This window comes from Rana temporaria, chromosome 6 (assembly GCF_905171775.1).
Source record: "Rana temporaria chromosome 6, aRanTem1.1, whole genome shotgun sequence".
Lineage (NCBI taxonomy): Eukaryota > Metazoa > Chordata > Amphibia > Anura > Ranidae > Rana > Rana temporaria.
This window is the reverse complement of record NC_053494.1, coordinates 9,761,940-9,782,175: the sequence shown is the minus strand read 5'-3', so window position 1 is coordinate 9,782,175 and position 20,236 is coordinate 9,761,940. Positions and strand designations below refer to the sequence as shown.

General features: G+C 43.6%; 2 protein-coding genes across 2 annotated transcripts in view; both read right to left on the bottom strand.

Moving 5' to 3' along the window:
* Positions 1–1,103: 1,103 nt before the first annotated feature.
* Positions 1,104–14,991, bottom strand: LOC120943035 (putative methyltransferase DDB_G0268948). Its single transcript, XM_040356096.1, has 8 exons — positions 14,884–14,991; positions 13,189–13,318; positions 11,502–11,662; positions 9,846–9,948; positions 7,256–7,366; positions 5,622–5,722; positions 2,290–2,427; positions 1,104–1,358 (listed from the first exon to the last, which is right to left on the bottom strand). The coding sequence occupies exons 2-8, from the start codon at positions 13,297–13,299 to the stop codon at positions 1,268–1,270; spliced, it is 816 nt and encodes a 271-aa protein (XP_040212030.1). The 5' UTR covers positions 13,300–13,318; positions 14,884–14,991; the 3' UTR covers positions 1,104–1,267.
* Positions 14,992–17,581: 2,590 nt separating this feature from the next.
* LOC120943036 overlaps positions 17,582–20,236 on the bottom strand; it is a 20,005-nt gene continuing 17,350 nt past the window's right edge. The window contains exons 7-8 of the mRNA XM_040356097.1: positions 19,648–19,785; positions 17,582–17,830 (exon numbers count right to left, since the gene is read on the bottom strand). Coding sequence (XP_040212031.1) covers positions 17,740–17,830; positions 19,648–19,785 — 229 coding nt within the window. The 3' untranslated portion in view covers positions 17,582–17,739. The remainder of the gene's footprint in view (positions 17,831–19,647; positions 19,786–20,236) is intronic.

Sequence of the window (20,236 nt, the reverse complement as noted above, 5' to 3'; positions counted from 1 at the left end):
GCTGGTGACCGGTATTCGGGTATTCTGATGGGCTGGTGACAGGTACTCGGGTATTCTGATGGGCTGGTGACAGGTACTCGGGTATTCTGATGGGCTGGTGACAGGTACTCGGGTATTCTGATGGGCTGGTGACAGGTACTCGGGAACTCAGATGGACTGTGGCAGGTACTCGGGTACTCAGATGGACTGTGGCAGGTACTCGGGTACTCAGATGGACTGTGACAGGTACTCGGGTATGTGAGGGATGGGAGTCAGAGGGCTCCTAAACCTGATCACATCACACACTAAATAGAACAGGGGAGGCTGTATCTAATCAAGGGATGAGAGGTAACAGCCCCATCCTAAGGTTGTTGGCCCCAGAGAGAGAGAATTAAACAAACCAGTAATATGAGTATAATTAATAGATATGTAGATGTTATCAGACCAAGCGAAACCTAAACTACGCGCTTCCATCCCTGTATTGCTATAAGAAAAAGGAAAATAGTTGGGACTTTATATAAAACAGAAGCCTGGTGATTTCAAGTGCCTCCATCCCTATCTATATATCAAAAGGGAGGGGAAAGGGGATTGGGACTTTTCAGGTATAAAGAATTCAGTTTATTATATAAATTAACATACAAACGCATAATCATGAGTAAGTGTATATCCAATACAATTATAATAACTGGTACAATTAAAAAAAATTTATATCTTTACATACAATATAGAGGGGTTACCGCCAGATGGTACTACCGTGGAAAGGAGGGCCGGTGCAACAGCAGTGACACTGCACCTGCTCGGGGAGTTTTGAAAACCGAACAATCGGCAGTGTTCAATCGCTCGGTTCTCAGTGCAGAGGCGCAGGGAGACAGAAGGTAAATATGATTCCTAAAAAAAAAAAAAAAACTTGACTTCTCCTTTAATCAAGCAGTGTAGACTTTAATCCATAATAAGGTCAGTACCCTGGTGAGATCTTTGTGAGTACTGGTTGGTGTATGGGGACTGAGCTATTAGGAGGGATTCATACACAGTGATAGTTGGAGATAAATGATCACAAAAGACACAAAGTTATATATTTAGAGATTTTTTTATTTTGGCTTTTAGCTACATTGTCACAGTTTATATTTTGTCTCATTGTTCATGATTTGATTTTATACAGAGAGGATTGCACTTGAGTTTTCCGTTTGTATATCTGACATCCTGAAACTTTTGACACGGCCAAATACCGATCAGCGGGGTCTCCAGCCATATCTTGCAGGGTTCAGTGTCGGTTTTCCATGTCAATGCTTTACTGAGGTTTAGAAGCCAACAGAAGGAAGTTTTGTTGCCAAACTTCAACCTCAGTGTCAGTGGAGGACGTCCCCATGATCCGAAGGAACCTGAAAGAGGATTCATGTACAGAATATTCTGAGAACAAGCCGTCGTATCTTAGATATGTTTAAGTGTATCTCTGTTAGAGAATACACTTAAACATAGGTCGGTGCAGATTCAGAGTTAGGTCGGCTTATCTGTAGATAAGCCGGCCTAACTCTTTCTGAATCTACCTAATTATTCGTATCTAACATTAAGCCAATCCTTTTTTATTGTGCCATTATCCAAGTGACCTTCCTTTTCATATACAATATCGAGACTGTCGGTTTTTTCCAAGCAGCTGCTATAGAAATTCTGGCTCCTATTAGGATAAATAATATTAATCTCCTGGTAGATTTATGAGCTTGTGGTATAAGTCCATTCAGCAAGGCAATTGCTGGAGACTGATGTATATTACAACCAGTGACTCGTCTTATAATATGAAAAACTTTATTCCAGAATCCACGTATCTTTGGGCATTCCCACCATGTATGAATCATAGAACCAACCCCCCTACACCCTCTAAAGCATAGAGGTGATAGAGAAGGATAAAAAGTGTCTAGTTTCAAGGGTACCAGATACCATCTGGTAAATATCTTCAAATTAGCCTCTATAAGTGAAACATTGGTAACGCCCTTTACGGATCTATTAAAATTAGAATACCCTCTAGAATACCCTAGGTGCCCTCTGTTTTTATCTAATTACCAGTGTGCCTGGATAATGTGTGCTCCGGGATGGAGCCGTGTTCTGGATGAGAAAAAGCCCTTATGCAAAAGGTGATTAGGATGTGCCCAGGCACATCGGGCACACCCCGTGCACACTCCTATATTAAAGACTATTTAAATCTTCATGTCCTTCTAGGATCACTCTGTCCTCAGGGTGACAACACTGCTGCACAATTTGTACCTTTCTTGTCCTCTGTTCCCTGCTATTTCCTGTCCCATTCTTCTACATTCTCACCTTTCCTCTGCTGTCCTTAGCATTTCCTTCGCTTTTTCAGGCTCCTTCCTAAGATAGATCTGGAACGCAGACATGGTAGGGAAAAAACCCATCACATTTGACAATGGCACTCGGATCTTGGTCCCAAAGTTTTCAATGCTACAAAGGCAAATAGTAATGTTAGTTATTGAAGAGGTTATAGAAAACAAATGCAATCTTTACATTCCTATTATCAGTTATTTATATAGTGGGATCCTATGCTGTGGCGCTGTACAAGGGACATAAACAAGGATGAATAATACAGATAATACAATATATACAAGCCTGACGGCTAATTGCAGCCTCTGCAGCACATAGAAAGTATACTGTATGTTAGAAATACATTAAAGCCCAACTCCGGGAAATGTGAAAATCCTCCCTTGTAGTGGGGCTGAGCCTGCACTGCACTCCAATGTTAACTGATCACTTATTCTAGGGGGGGAGTAACAGCATTTCTCCTTACCTGATCCTCTGCTCCCCTGGCAGTTGGCGCTCCCCTATGCTCTGGTGGTGGGCTGTCCCTTATCACACCCAATGTAAGGCTATGGACCCCATATCAGTCTTGATAATGTCAGGACCTTAGAATGCTGGAGTGTGAGGTAGAAGACATCGAGGACAGGCCTTGCAGCATGGAGGATTGAGTACATAAATATTTTTTTATGTTCCCTAGACTTAAATGAGCAAGTAACCCTTGTAATGTGGGAGGAGCCCTACCGCAAGGGATCATTTTTAATTTTCCTGGAGTTTGGCTTCAAATTAGAAATGAGATCCCAGATGTGGCAATCTTACAATCTACCCCAGTCAAAGAGTAGGGACATCAGGCCAGAGAAGAATTAAGCCGTGTATGCCTAGGCAGCAGTGGCGGCGGCTCATAAGGGGTGCAGGGGCATCGCCCCCTAATCCATGCGCCCGGCCACTAATCTTCATGCAGGGTGCCTGTAGCTGGCCAGCTAGAACCTGTGCTAGGTAGCTAATATAACCTACATGTATATACAGCTAAACCTGCTAAGAACCTAAATGTAATGCACATGTTTATATGTGAGAGACAAAAGCAAAGTTATTCACTGTGATTTTTTGCTTGAATGTCATATAAGAGTTGTATGTTGTGTTCACAGAAGCAAAAGAAAAAATATGCCTTTAAGAATCGTTTATTTATATGACAGTGAAGGTAAGCTCAAATTACACAGTAGAATCCATACCAGAAAGCATAGAGTTAAGCTTTTGTGACTCATCAGTAGCCTTGGCCAATCACAGCTAATCTCACATTGAGCAGAGTCTTGACCTATCACAGCTACCTTTGCATCCATTCTGTCTGCGAGGTTCCTAATACTGTACATGTGCTGCATTCATTCCACACGAAGACAAAGAGCAGAGCATACATACAGAGTTTTATGGAAGCAAGGGCCTAAATAGGTATGTTACACAAGTTATATATGTTCTTATTGTAAATAGTGTGATCAGAACTGTGGGCCAGATTCACGTAGAAGTGCGGCGGCATAACAAATCGTAGATACGTTGCACCGCCGCAAGTTTTCATCGCAAGTGCCTGATTCACAAAGCACTTGCAATGAAAACCTACGCTGGCGGCCTCTGGCGTAAGCCCGCGTAATTTAAATGGGCGTGCGGCATTGAAATTAGGCGCGCTCCCGCGCCGGACTTACTGCGCATGCTCCGTTTCGACATTCCCGCCGTGCTTTGCGCGAAGTGACGTCATTTTTTTCGAACGGCGACGTGCGTAGCGTACTTCCGTATTCCCGGACATCTTACGCAAGAAGGAAAAATTTTCAAATTTCGACGCGGGAACGACGGCCATACTTTATACAGCACATACATGTGCTGTGTAAAGTTAGGGCACCAAAATCGACGACTAACTTTGCGACGGGAAAGTAGACTAGCAGCGATGTTGCGAACGCGAAAAACCGTTGTGGATCGCGGTAACTCCTAATTTGCATACCCGACGCTGGTTTACGACGCAAACTCCCCCCAGCGGTGGCCGCGGTACTGCATCCTAAGATCCGACAGTGTAAAACAATTACACCTGTCGGATCTTATGGCTATCTATGCGTAACTGATTCTATGAATCAGTCGCATAGATACTCTGAGAGATACGACGGAGTATCTCCTTTGTGAATCTGGCCCTGTATACTGATCTAGTTGTGTGTTCACTTATAGTTCCACCAAACTAAGCCATCGAACTAAGTCCATTCAGTCATTCAAACAAAGTCATCTAACCGCCCTAACTGTAGTTCCACCGAACTAAGTCACATCCATCCATCCACTTTGAGAGAGAGAGAGAGAGAGAGAGAGAGAGACAAAGGGGACCTCCAGATCCCACCCCCCATGTGAATTGGTAACGGGGTACATTATTCCCCTACCATTTCACAAAAAAAGTGGCAAAAATGTTAAAAACCACAATACACAACTTGGAACAAGTCCTTTATTAAAAAAAACAAAAAATAATTCCAGCGATGTAATCCATTCTCGATCTCCAGCGATGGTATTAAGAAAAAAAAAAACAGACATGATTCGGCCTCCATGGGAGGCAGCCGACCAATGACGCTCTCCAGCTTGACAGCGGTTAAATAGCAGTGACCTCGCCCCCTCTGACGCAATGGGGAAACACTGGGATTACCAAGTGACATGTGTGGGTGACCCCGCCCCCCTCTGACACAACGCGGGTTTCCCTTAGAAAATCTTTAGAAATGTCATTTTGTGCAGGGACTGTTATAAACACTGGAAACATGCGCTACTTTACAGGCACACTATAGACACTCCCCAGGTATGAAATTTAAAGGAATATTTCACTTTTATAGTTTCACTTTAAGCAATCCCTGCTCCCGAAAAAAAATCCTTTTTTTTTTTAACTTTTTTTTGCATTGATACATGTCCCCTGGGGCAGGACCCGGGTCCCCAAACACTTTTTATGACAATAACTTGCATATTAACCCTTTAAAATTAGCACTTTTGATTTCTCCCATAGACTTTTAAAGGGTGTTCAGCGGCTTTCGAATTAGCCGCGAACACCCCAAATTGTTTGCTATCCGGCGAACAGGCAATGTTCGACCCGAACATAAAGCTCATCCCTACCCAGCATGTTATATGTTTGTTTGTGAAATTATTATTTTTAATTAAATAGCAAAATAAATCTGTAAATCAGATTATATTGTTCTATTCCTTAAGAGAATAAAATGAACCCTTTAAGCTATTTTCTGAAAAGATTTGGCAGTAAATTCCCAACATTCAGAACCCCTTGGAGGAGCCGGTGACCAGAGGTTACCACATATAAGATGATTGATATATAGAAGTAGTCGGACCTTCTTTTGTCGGGGTAAGGGATGGATTCATACATTTCCTTGTATCCGGTCCTCATATTGGTAATCTTCTCATGCATATATGGGGCCAGGCTATTTATCACCTGAAAATAAGTGAAATCTTTGTCTTTACACATGGAGATGGAGATTACTTTTTCAATAAATAATTCTTTCATGATTGATCTGCATTTAAAAGGAGGGTCCACATAAAAACCCAACCAAACCTCCAGTTTAACCCGGCCATATACCTCCCGGGTGCATCAAAATAAAAGGTGTGCAAAGTCTTGATATAGACTGATTTCCTGTCTCAATACAGGAGAGGCTTGCAGTGTCTCACTGGCACAATCTGTTGAAATAAGAGAGAGACAAACACACACACACACACAGGACAATTTCTTGTGGAGAGTGAAAGAGAAGAGAGAGTAGGGCTCTTTCCAATTGCCTTTATAGTTCTCATGACATCACAGATACATACATTTTCATTGGTTCACATTAAGTACACACCCATCGATCCCTCCCAATCACCCATGGACCCACCCACTTACCCTCCCCTCCTGTGAGCACATGGCAAAAGTCTTTGTCCAAACCTAAATCATAGGGGTTTCCTAATGAAATCTACAACGAGTCCTAATGAGATGGGTTGGAAAGAGGGCCTGTCTAGGAGCAGGGGGCAGGGAAAGGAAATCCATGTATAGAAGAGGTCCTCTGGTTACAAGTCCACAAAATAGTCCTTTTAGATATCCATACGCGAGAAGCAAGAGTATTGCCTTATAAGGGTATAAGCAGTCCAACATCATGTAACAAGAATTCCTTTGGTGGGAGGTGGCAGAGAAGAAGAAAATGGAGTGGAGACACTTTTGAACACAGTAAACATATCTTATATAAAATCATCAAGGAAAATAGGCAGAAAACACTTTAATATTTCTAATTATAACACAAAATTTTCATTTTAGTTTCAAGTCCATCACAGTCTATGACTGCTTTTCACACCGAGGCGCTTTACAGGCGCTATAACGCTAAAAATGGCGCCTGCATAGCGCCTGTAAAGCGCCTCTCCTCTCACTCCAGTGTGAAAGCCTGAGTGCTTTCACACTGGAGTGGTGGCGCTGACAGGACGCCCAAAAAAGTCCTGCAAGCCGCTGTAGAAGCGCTGTATGCACCGCTCCTAAAGCACCCTGCCCATTTAAATCAATGGGCAGCGCCGCTGAAGTGCCGGTAAAACGTGGCTGTAGCAGCGCTTTGCGGGGCACATGTAACCCTTTAAAATCACCCCGCTAGTGTCCAAAAAAGGGCCGCAAAAACAACGGTAAAAAGGCCACTAAAAAAAAGCAGAGCTTTATCGCCAACGCCCCAGTGTGGAATAAGCCTTACACTTCATTTTCTTTAGACAGCAGCCACAGTCTGAATAGAAAAGCCTGTACCCTGCCAGCAGTTGAAAAGATGAACCTTTGCTCTGTGGACTCTCTCCCGAGGTCCAACTTGGCCCCAGTTAAGTCAGATGCCCATTTCCAAATTCTTATACTGGCTTTTATATGACGCCAGGCTTACTTATCACTCACAAAGACAACAGTGATATCTCAGACAAGGCAGTATGCAATACAAAGGACACTGAAAACACAAAGATATTCAGTACTGACCTCTGCATAGACCTCAGTCATCTGTTCTGAGCGGTCCTTGTAGTGAACTTCCATTTCAGCAAAGTAGGTGAAGATAGCAAGGCAGCCTCCCGGCTTTAAGACCCGATCGACCTGAAATGATGAGATCTACATTATTATATCAGCAAAAGTGTGCCCCTTCACTGACCAGGATGAAATATTAATTTTATGAAAAAATGTAATTGAAAGTGTATATATCTAGCATTGAGAGTTCAGTGATTTGGGGGGAATATAATATATGGCACAGTGTATAGAGTGGAGCCATTCCGCGTATTTAAAATATAGCACAGGGTATATATAGAGTGTAGCAGTTTAGTGTATACAATATACAGTTGCAATAAAAAGTATGTGAACCCCTTTAGGAATGATATGGATTTCTGCACAAATTGATCATAAAATGTGATCTGATCTTCATTTGAGTCACAGCAATAGACAATCAGTCTGCTTAAACTAATAACACACAAATAATTAAATGTTACTATGTTTTTATTGAACACACCATGTAAACATTCACAGTGCAGGTGGAAAAAGGATGTGAACCTCCAAGAGCTAATTGGAGTGAGGTGTCAGCCAACTGGAGTCCAATCAATGAGGTGAGATTGGAGGTGCTGGTTACAGCTGCCCTGCCCTATAAAAAAACACACACCAGTTCTGGGTTTGCTTTTCACAAGAAGCATTGCCTGATGTGAATGATGCCTCGCACAAAAGAGCTCTCAGAAGACCTACGATTAAGAATTGTTGACTTGCATAAAGCTGGAAAGAGTTATAAAAGTATCTCCAAAAGTCTTGCTGTTCATCGGTCCATTGCGAGACAAATTGTCTATAAATGGAGAAAGTTATTTTTATTGCAACTGTATAGCGTAGTGTATAGAGTGTAGCAGTTCAGTGTATGTAAAACATAACACAGATTGCAGTGATCCACTGTATGCAATATACAGCACAGCATACATATAGCAATTTAGGCGAAGTAAGTGTAGCACTACCCCCGTAGGAGCTGCAGCTGGTTTAGATTTTGGTTTTGCACGTTACCTCAAGATTCGTTGTCTGGGGAAGAAAGTCTATAGAAACTGCCACACAAGATGTAAAACCTTCAACTGCTAGTTTTTTTTTTTTACTGCAGTAAAACTTGTGGAGAAGGTAGAAGGAGAGAAGGGGAAGGTTCAGGTACGCGGTACAAAGCACACAAAAAAAAAATGTCTAAAGTTCCAGTATTCACCACTTTCTCTCTTGAGTGGGTATTGCTCACCCAGATAGACCCCTCTCACATGGCCTAGCAGCCGGAATGAAGCACGGACCAGCATGAGAACAGTCTCTGCCACAGACCGTCTGAGAACGAAAGATGGATAGTCAGGGACCCTCTGTCACAGGATTTAAGTCCCGAACTTCCAGCCTTAGGCCTCGTACACACGACCGAGAATCTCGTCAGGAAAAACACGTCGTTTTCCCTTGACGAGATCCTTGGCAAGAAACTCTTGCCGCCCGAGTGTACAGACTTTCGTTTCAAAAGAACCGCGCTTCTCTTGAAAGGAAAGAACGCGGTGACGTCATCGCGTACGATGAGAATGCGCTCATCACATTTGATGCCGTCACCGCCATCTTGCTTCACCCTGCCTATGCCGTGGAAGCTACCGCGCATGCGTCAAAGTCATTTTGAGCATGCACGGGTTTCCATGGCGACAGGTAAGTATACACACGCTCGGGTTTCTCACCGGGAAACAGGCCGACAAGAATCTCGACGAGAAAAAGGAGAGCAGGTTCTTTACAGTAAAAGAGCCTTTAAGCCGATCCAGTGGACTGTAAGACAAATAGAGTAGTGGATCCCTTTATAACAAAGTTACCAGGCTTATCCCGAGACATCAGCTTGCTTTGCTTGGTCTCCTCCAGGGCAGGTGCTCCCCGGTCTCCTTCGTTAAGCAGCTTCCCCCACTTGGATGGACAGCTTGGGATCACCTTTTGAACTGAAGGCCCCAGCCAGCATAACTGGGCCTACTCCATGGAGATGCGACCTCGGGCCAACGTGGTCCCGAGGTCGAGATCACACGCACAGGGCCTTGAAAAACGGCGTCTGCCCCTTAAAAATCCCTTCCCAGCATGCACAGCGGGGCACCACTCCAACTGGGCTGCTTCCGAGAAGGGTCACTCTACACACCATGGTTTGTTTGTGTTCCAACATGGGCCTGAGGTGGTAACGCCACCTACAGGCAACAGGGAAAAATCCTATTAAGCACAACCATAGCCAGAACAGAGGCTCATTTCACTGGAATTCAACAAAGTCTAAACCCACTATTGGCTCAGACACCCTCTAAATTTAGAATAGCGCCCCAGTCATTGGGAGCAGGGCGCTACATAAGAAAATCATAATGTACACAGTATAGAAAAGAGCACACAAAATGCACAAATTGTACAGCTGTCTGCAGTATGCAACATGCAGCACATTGATCAGGAGTCCAGATTATGTTACCATGTAGCACAGTGTACAGAATGCAGCGGTCAGGTGTATGTAATGTACATCACATGTTACAAGGTGCAGCAGTCCGAAACAATGAAACAAGAAGACTCAGTTTGTTTTTACCTCTTTTACAAACTTCTCAATGTTAAACCAATGGGCAGCAGCAGACACTGTTAGTAGATCAACAGAGGCGTCCCCAACCGGCACCTCTTCAGCTGGACAGACACTGCAGAAACGATAGGTTAGACTTAGGTAAGTGACACCATCTGGTTGGATTGAAAGCCCCAACCCTGGGCTCTGTGCTTCTGACTTTTCTGCCTCATCCCTCCCCAGAGGACACAAAGGGGGTTGGTCCGTTTATAAAGAAATCATTGAAAAATCACCAATGAATCCTTCACTGACATGCTCCAGTCACATTCACCTGGTTTACATTAGAATGAATGTGTACCAGGCCAATGCAGGAGCCAGTAAACCACCAACAATGTCACATGTACAGTAGCTGTTCAGGAAAACTTCCTCCCTAGGAGTTCCTCCCAAGTGGTGATCTGTGTTCATTACACACCAGAAGGGCCACATTTATAATTTTTTTTTTACAAATGTAAGCAAACAAACAAAAGAAACAGCATGCAACCCCCCCCCCCCCCCATTCCCCAACAATATAATTTAGGAATACACACCAACCGCCCCAACAATGTTCTTTAGGAATACCCACCTATCACCCCAATATCCCCCAAAAATGTTCTTTAGGAATACCCACTAATCACCCCAACATCTCCCTAACAATTTTCTTTAGGAATACCCACCAATCACCCCAACATCCCCCAACAATGTCCTTTAGGAATACCCACCAGTTACTGCAGCACTACGGCACACTTTGCATGGTAAAGTTCCTTTAGCCCAAAGAGGTCTGTCTATATCAGGAAAGGGGCTACTTGGTTGGGTGTGCTCCCCTAGGCCAAAGGGTTCCTGGTCCTCCCCTAAACATAACTGGAACGGAATGGCCCGTGACACCCAGAGACCTTTGAAGGATGTGGGGTACTCCTGTGCCAGCGTGACTAATGACTCTTGGGTCTAGGGTCATCCTGTGCCCCTTTTGGGCATAGGGTGACTGAGAAATGATAATTATAAATTACATTATGTATTGCAGGAGATTTGGACATATTACAAGTTGTTCCTTATGAACAGGTCAATAGACTATTGAGATGCTAACTAAGTCCGCTACTGTGGTGATGTGGATTGAAACTGAGAGTCAGCCTGGCTGGCTATTATGGGATGTTAAAGTATCTTGCTGTGATTACATTCTGTGTCCATTGTACTAATTAAGTCTGAAAGGTCAGATGTCTCCTTTCAGGGGTAGGGAATTAGCATGTCAATTATGTTTAGTAAAGGAATGTGTTTTGTGTAACAGGTGAGGGGAACTTGTCGCAGAGACAGACCGTCTGGGTAATGAGTAGTAATTAACTCACCTGAATGTCATTATCTAAAAGAATGTGATTGAAGTCCCATTGTGTGTTGTGTGGGTGGAGTGTGTCTTTGTTCCTTTGATTACTGTAACATGCCTGTAACTGCATAAAAAGCTGAGAGTGTACCATTAAAGATTAATTCATTGATTTTGGAACCAGTGACAGAGCTCTGTCTCGTTATTTCTGGGGAAAATCCAATGGGTCCTGTCTGCTGGATTGTCGACTGTCGGATAAGCTGTCGTGGTTGATGGAATGGAAATCGTAAACGGTGGTGACTGTTACAATAACGAATGAAACATGTTTAGAATGTCCCCACCTGTATGTGACATTGGGTGGCCCCGTGGCTTTCTTGGCCTCTTCTATCTGAGCCTCACTGATGTCGATTCCGAGAACTTTGTTGACGTACTGAGAGAGAATTCTTGTGTTCTGCCCTGTTCCACAGCCAACGTCCACGGCAAATCCATATGGTTTGTGTAACTAGAAAGACAGAAACATCTTCAAAATACATCACAAAGACACTGGTGGTGTTTTCCGTTTAACCTCTTGCTGCCCACATCATGCTTATGTGTGGCTGCAAAGAAGGTGGGCTTTTAAGACCTCACACTGTACATAGGAGTCCATGGAAAGCCAATATTTCTGTGCTGAGAACACACTCACTGCATTCCCCAAGCACAGTCATAGCCATAGCATAGCCAGCTCTCCTTCTCTAGTCCCAATCTGAAGCTGGTGGGACTGGCTTCCAATCAGGTGTCCACAGGTGAGAGCCAATCACGACACAAAGACCCATTTAAAGGGATGCCAAAGCTGGGTGGGAAAGGGTTACATTGATAACCTCATAACAATGATATGATATTGTTTTTATTTGGTTGAAAACATCTACAACTAATTGTTATTTATTTCTTGCTATTGTCACCAATAACTTTAACTTTGTCCTAAGCGGACCTTCACTTGAAAGTGAAAGTTCTTCTCATCCTCCTCCTCACTCCCTACTCTGCTAGAAATTGTGTTTTTCTTTTATTTTTCAGGGAGCGGGTACCATTTTCTGACAGGCCTAGGCGAGAACTATGCAACTTGGCATCAAACGTCCCAGGAGGCCGCAGGACCAGTTTTAAAGCGCCGCACAATCTCTCACATGTGCATCTGATTCGCAGATGTATTCATTTCTCTTCAGGATTTCTCTCGTTCAGCTCAATACACTTCCCCCCTCCCCCGCCCCTCTCCCAGGTCTCCAAATTTACATCTAAAACTGAGCTGATCTGCTGAACAGCTCTCTTATCTCTCTGCAGAGGTAAGAGAGCTGAAATCCGCACCGCACAAGTGTGAATTCCGGCCTCAGGCTACTTTGACACTGGGGTGGTGGGGATATCGACGGTAAAGCGTCACTATTTTTTGCTGCACTTTTCCGCCGTTCTTGCAGCACTATTTGGCCGCTAGTGGTGCACTTTTAACACCCGATAGCAGTCTAAAAATGGTTAAAACCGCCGGCAAAGCACCGCTGTATTCACCGCTCCTACAGCACCTCAAAGATGCGGCTAGCAAGACTTTTTTTTGGCCATCCTGCCAGCGCACCGCTTCAGTGTGAAAGCCCCTCGGGCAGGTAAAAAATTTTTTTTTTTTAAATAAAATGTTAATTTGTTTAAACTTCTTATTAACCCTTAGTTTCCTCTAATCAGCTCTAATTAACTCCTTAGTCTCCTTCTCTCCAACTATTTTCCTTCTGATTTTTTTTTCTGTTTCTATTCTATTAAAGTGGTTCTAAAATCTTTTTTTTATCTTAATGTATTCTATGCATTAAGATAAAAAAACCTTCTGTGTGAAGCAGCCCCCACCAACTTCGTGTGACGCTGTACATAGATACAATTAATGTCCCGCCCCCCCCCCCCACAAATAGAGCTTTTTTTGGTCGTATTTTATCTTTTGTGCTATAAGCTCGGCTTATCTAAACAATGTAATTCTCTTTTAAATTTTACAAGTGGCCTATACCAGACAGAAGCGTCACTCACCCTTTCATCCACATAACTGAAGATAAGGTCTATTATTTCTTGCGTTGGCTTAAACCTGAATTTCTGATAATAGGACGCATGCTCATTTCCTTCAAACAGCCGTGTCGCCATTTTGAACTCAGATTACCACCTATAATAATAATAAACAAACAGAAGGAATTTTTTTTTATATAAAAAAGAAATACATACATTATAAAAGAAACCTTCTGGGGGGTGGGGGGTACTTTGTAGATACACTGTCACTTTAACCTGTATGGGAAAGATGAAACTGTCTCTCTTCAATGTGGACCTGTACCAAAACTTCAACATTTCAGACTGAGAATACAGTGGAACCTTGGTTTACGAGTAACGCGGTTAACGACCGTTTTGAATAACAAGCAACTTTTTTTTTTTTGTAATTCTGACTCGGTTTGTGAGTGTTGTCTTGTAAAACGAGCAGAATTCAAGCTAATGGGGTGTGCAGTACTGCATTTGGCCAGAGGTGCGGGGGCGCCGGTGACACTCAGAACGGTTATGCTTTTTTTTACTTTCTAGGGAAAGATTTTCCGATACTTCCTAACTCAGGGAGAACCCATCTCCAGACATGAGTTTAAATTCTCTCCCACTCCATCCAAAACTAGAAGTACATGTTTATGGCTTAGATACATTTCTATAGAAAATGGAAATTAGAATCAGACAAATGAATGTGAACTTACCCGACGATGGCCGTATTCAGAGCTCACTCACTGTATCAGTGGTACAACAAATACTTATTAAATGTTTTATTAATAATCTTGACTTTGGCAGACCTTGGTTCTTCTTCCACCTATATATCTTTGGTGAACTTTGATGAGACTATGAGAGACCCGGCATTGCCTTTGCCAAATACCTTTATTTACACAGATCGGTGGTCTGAACCCAATAATGTACAATTACCATTGGGACATGTAAGAGAAATTCTGAACCATTCAAAAAAAGGTCAACAAAATGATGTGCATTGTTCAGTTACACACAGAGGAAAGTCATCATGCTAAAGCCAAAGCAAACTTATGGGCACTCCCTCACTGTAAGAGGACTTTTAGAATAAATCCGGCACACATACGCACGCACAATGGTAGATTCTCACGCGCCCCAATGCGCATGCACATCGCACAGTGTGCACAAGCAGAAGCGCGCCCCTAGCCACAATTGCCGCCAGACGGCCTATTTAAAGGATGTCCTGACTTCTGACAAGTGCTGACTGGTCTTCAGCTGTGTCCTGATAATCTGAACTCTGTTACACCCGGCTTGATTCCTGTTGCTGAACCTTGGCTTTCCTTGACCCTGCTTTTGGACTCTGATTACTGGTTCCTGATCCTGGCTTCCCATCTGACCTTGCTCCTGCCTATGCCTTGTTACCTCGCTGCCCGACTGTTACTGAAGCCGGCTATCCCCGTGACCTTGCTCCTGTCTCCTGCTTGGCTCAACGCTGTCTCCGGGTGCCTGTGCTGGCTATCCATCCTATCAGCTTTCCTGGGTCCAGCTCCATACCGCATGCTTTGCCTGCACCTCCAAGCCTGCAACTCCACTTACAAGTTCTGCACGCAACACCTACAGGCACTCGTGCTCCTCCTCACCCTAACCACCATCTGTTCCACCTTCAGTGGGGCTTGGGTTGGAGATACAAGGGAGGCCGACCTCGTCATTCCAGACTCCGATCAGGTACGTGACACTCACCTTATTAATATATTATGGTTTTTAGGTGAAAAGGACAGGGCTGTCTTCCCACTGGTGGATGCAAGCTTCTCCGACTCCTGGATCATAACCTATGGAAGAAAAAACACAGGGCTCTCCGAAGTAAAGTTTTTATTGCTAAAAAGTAAATACCCTGACTAAATAGATCAAACAAGCTTTCAGTCATGTGGTGGCCTCACGAGGACAGTGCTAGATATCATCAAATAACTCCTGTTTATCAATCTCCTCCGGCTAGCAAGCTTGCTACCTGGGGGAGATCCGTGTATAGCGGAGCTCCTGCAGAAGTTATTTGACGACATGTCACTCTGCCCTCAGGAGGCCACCCCGTGACTGTAGCCTTGTTTGATTCAAATATGCTTGGAACAAACAATCTATAATCAGCAACAAAAAACAGCAACAAATTAACCTCCAAAACATATACACACACACACATACATATATATATATATATATATATATATATATATATATATATATATACTGTATATATTATATATATATATATAGGGCAGACTCAATGGACCACTTTGTCTTTTTTTTCGGCCATCACTCTTCTATGTTTCTGTAATCTGTACACAAATGTATTTACAGTACAAGTGTACAACACAAGTGTATTTACTTTCAATCAATAATTACTTTACTACGTAGAGCACTATGTGTTTTCTTTCTTTGTGTGTTTCAGCAGCTTGCATACACCAGTGGGGGGACACAGCTGTGTCCTGGCTATAAACAAACTAATTTGTATTTCTGTTTTCTGGCTCTGTACTCATCACTTTATTAACCACATGCCGACCAGCGCACGACGATAAATGAAATTTTGCACGATATTCTAATTTTTCGAGTTTCACCTGTATCTCTCTCCACAGGATATCACCCAAATGACCACTATGAGGAGATTATTGTTATAGTGTGGGGGCGGGACTAAGAGCAACAAGCCATGATTGGATAGAGTCATCATTATTTTCACCAATCAGTGGTCTGTGCCCTTATTGGGCAAAGCTTTCATTGCTTCAGCCAATCAGGGCTCCCAATGCACTGTGTTGCGACGCAGTGCATGGTGGTCATTCGGTGGACAAAACAAACAGTCGATCACCCTGATAATTCGGGTGTTCAGACAGCCAATGTTCAGCCCAAACTCATGCTCGGGCGGAACCGGTCGTCCAACTCTAGTAACCTATCAGCTTTTAGGTTTTTGTTGTGAAAGCATTATTGAACAAGCTGAAGTTAGAAGCTGATTGGTTACTATACACAACTGCTTCAGATTCTGTGTGCACCAATTTTTGCAGATCTCCCCCCATTGAGAGGAGGGTCCTGAGCATGCATTTTCACAGAATACCTCCTGACAAAGAATAAATCTGGGGCTACAGCATAGTCATTTAAATGGGTGGGTAAGAGATGCCAGGAGATGGTATCATACCAGACTCCCAATGTTTTTTTGTTCATCCCCTCTTACCGGGTATGCTGGGTAATGTCCAGAAAACATACTTATCTGTTCACCAAATTTAGCCTTGTACCACAACCGGAGCCTGCATCGCCATATTCTCTTCCTTATTTATCAGGAGCTGGCTAATTCTTCCAATCTCTGGTAGTCAGCCCCCAATGATGTGCCAACAGGTCCTCCTGCCAGCCGCTGTGCGTCCCTGCTCTTGCAGCCTTTTGATTTAAACTCTTGTCCCTACCAGGTCATACCACCTGAGACTGGTAGGAAGGGTTCCTGATAATTCTGAGCAGTGTAATTGGCTGCACAGTGATGATGTCATCTGGAGACTGTCCTACCAACTCCCTATCGTCGGTAGTTGACCATAAGTAGTCAGTGACAGTTCAGTCACAATTCTAGTGGTGCTGATTGAATGCCCGCCCAGAACACCACAGGAATGCATATATGCAGAGGAAGGGCGTTAAAGTGGTTGTAAAGGTTTACATTTTTTTTTATTAATAACAAACATGTTAATACTTACCTCCACTGTGCAACTTGTTTTGCACACAGTGGCCCCCGAACTGCGTTTTCTGGGGTCCCCCGGCAGGCTCGCTCGGCTCCTTCCCGCCTCAGATAACCTCATTTGGGAAGCGCTCCCCAAAGGGGGTTACCTTGTGGGCGTGCGCCCGAGTCCCGTATTCGGCGTCCATAGCCGCCAATTGCAGGACTCAGCTCCGCCCCGGGTGCTCGCATCATTGGATTTGATTGACAGCAGCACGAGCCAATGGCTGCGCTGCTATCAATATATCAAATGAAGAGCCGAGAAGACCGGGCAGTGGAGGAGCACGTTCGCGATGCAGGACTTCCAGGGCTCAGGTAAGTATAATGGGGGGCTGGGGGGCTGCAAATCGTAAGATGTTTTCCTATGCATCCTATGCATTAAGGTGAAAAAACATGAACCTTTACAACCCCTTTAAATACCACCTGCCACATATGAGCTTAAAGCTGACATGAAGAGGTTAATCAAGAACTGTAGACCGCAAGTCATAATAAGGTCAATACCCTCTGGTGAGTTCTTTGTAGGCACTGGTGTATGGGGACTGAGCTATTAGGAGGGATTCATACACAGTGGTAGTTGAAGATAAATGATCACAAAAAGATACAAAGTTATATATTTATAAATATTTTTCTTTATTTGGACTTTTTGCTACATTGTCACATTTGATGATTTTGTCTCATTGGTAACTCTATATATTTACTTCATGGTTTGATTTTATACAGAGCAGATTGTGCGAGATTTTTCCATTTGTACATTTGACATATTAAAACTGTTAACAGAACGTTGATATGGTAAAATTCTGATTAGCGGGGTCTCCAGCCACGTCTTGCAGGGTTCAGCGTTGGTTTTCCAAACTCTTCTTTCACTGCGGTTTAGAAGCCAATACCAGGACGTTTTGTAGCCAAACTTCAACCTCCGTTTCACCGGAGGACGTCCCCATGAGCCGAAGGAACCTGAAACAGAAATTATGTACAGTAAAGTCTGAGAACATTCCCAAAGATTGAATCTTTCCATTCTTTGGGAATGATTTGGAAAAGATTGGAAATAATTTTAGCCCTGAAGATTACATAAAACCCCCAATTATATATTTTCTGAAAGCAGACACCCAAGAGAATAAAACAATAGTAGTTCCCATTTTTTTTTTGGGGACACAATGGGCCAGATTCAGGTAGGAGATACGACGGCGTATCTCCAGATACGCCGTCATATCTCTGAGTGTGAGGCGCCGTATCTTGGCGCCTGATTCAAAGAATCAGATACGTCAGAATTTGTCTAAGATACGACCAGTGTAAGTCTCCTACGCCGTCGTATCTTAACTGCATATTTATGCTGGCCGCTAGGGGCGTGTACGCTGATTTACACCTGGAATATCAGCTAGATACGCCTATTCACGAACGTACGCCCGGCCGTCGCAGTACAGATATGCCGTTTACGTAAGGCTATTTCCGGCGTAAAGTTACCCCTGCTATATGAGGCGCAGCCAATGTCGATTACGTCGTTTGCGTAAGTCGTTCATGAATAGGGCTGGGCGTAATTTACGTTCACGTCGAAAGCATTGGCTTTTTGCGGGTAAATTTGGAGCATGCGCACTGGGATACTTTAAAAAGCGTCATTTACGTGGGGTCACAATGATTTTGCATAAAACACGCCCACATCTTACAGATTTGAATTAGGCGGGCTTACGCCGGCCAATTTACGCTACGCCGCCGCAACTTACGGAGCAAGTGCTTTGTGAATAATGCACTTGCCTGTCAAAGTTGCGGAGGCGTAGCGTAAATAGGATACGCTACGCCCGCACAGAGTTACGTGCTCCCTACCTGAATCTGGCCCAATATTATCACAAAGGAAGTGCAGGAAGTGGTGTGGATTGTAAGGGGAAATACACCCAAAATGTTTAAAAATAAATGGCGTAGAGTTCCCCCAAAAATCCACACCAGACCCTTATCCGAGCACGTTAACCTGGCCGGCCGCAGAAAAGAGGGGGGGACAGAGTGCGGCCCCCCCCTCTCCTGAACTGCACCAGGCCACATGCCCTCAACATAGGGAGGATGGGTCTGGTATGGATATTTGGAGGGAACCCCACATCATTTTTTTTTAAATTGACGGCGGGGTTCCCCTTAATATCCATATCAGACCTGAAGGGCCTGTTAATGGAATTTGGGGGGACCCCCAGCTTTTTTATTTTTATTTTTTATGAATGAATCATCTCTGTAATTGCCAGAGCCGACAATTCATTAGAGCCGCAAAGCCGGTTTTTAATGCCTTTTTTTCTTTCAGAAATGACACTTTGTGCAGGGACAGTTCTATGTACGGGAAACATGCGCTTTTTCACATGCTGACTTTACACCCCCCCTAGGTACGAAATTTAAAGTAATATTACACTTTTATTGTTTCACTTTTAGCATTATTACATTCACTGCTCCTGAGAAAACTGCTGTTTTTAAAACTTTTTTTTGCATTGATACATGTTTCCTGGGACAGGACCCAGGTCCCCAAACACTTTTTAGGACAATAACTTGCATATTAGCATTTAAAATTAACACTTTAGATTTCAAATGTTCGAGTCCCATAGACTTTAACAGGGTTCTAAAGTTCACACGAACATTTGGTGTGTTCGCAAGTTCTGATGCGAACCGAACAGGGGGGTGTTCGGCTCATCCTTAGCTAAGATCACTCTGTGCTCAGGGTGACAACACTGCTACACAATTTGTTCCTTTCTTGTCCTCTGTTCCCGGCTGCCATTTCCTGTCCCATTCACCTACGTTCTCACCTTTCCTCTGCTGTTCTTATCATTTCCTTCGCTTCCTCAGGTTTAGTCTCAAGAAAGATCGGGAACATGGGAAAGGTCTGAATAAGACCCAGCAGCCTTGACAATGGCACTCGGATCTTGGTCACAATGTTTTCTATCCTGCAAAGGCAAACAGCACTGTGAGTTGATGAAGAGGTTAATAGAAATGCAATCTTTACATATCTATTATCAGTTATTAATATAGTGGGACCCTATGCTGTGGCGCTGAACGAGTGACATAAACAAGGATGAATAATAAAGATAATACAATACATACAAACCTGACAATTACCGTAATTCCATCTTCTGCAGCACATAGAAAGTATACAAAATTTGGCAGTATGACATTCAGAACCCCTTAACCACTTAAGCCCCGGACCATTATGCAGGTTAAGGACCTGGCCCCTTTTTGCGATTCGGCACTGCGTCGCTTTAACTGACGATTGCGCGGTCGTGCGGCGTGGCTCCCAAACAAAATTGGCGTCCTTTTTTTCCCACAAATAGAGCTTTCTTTTGGTGGTATTTGATCACCTCTGCGGTTTTTATTTTTTGCGCTATACACAAAAATAGA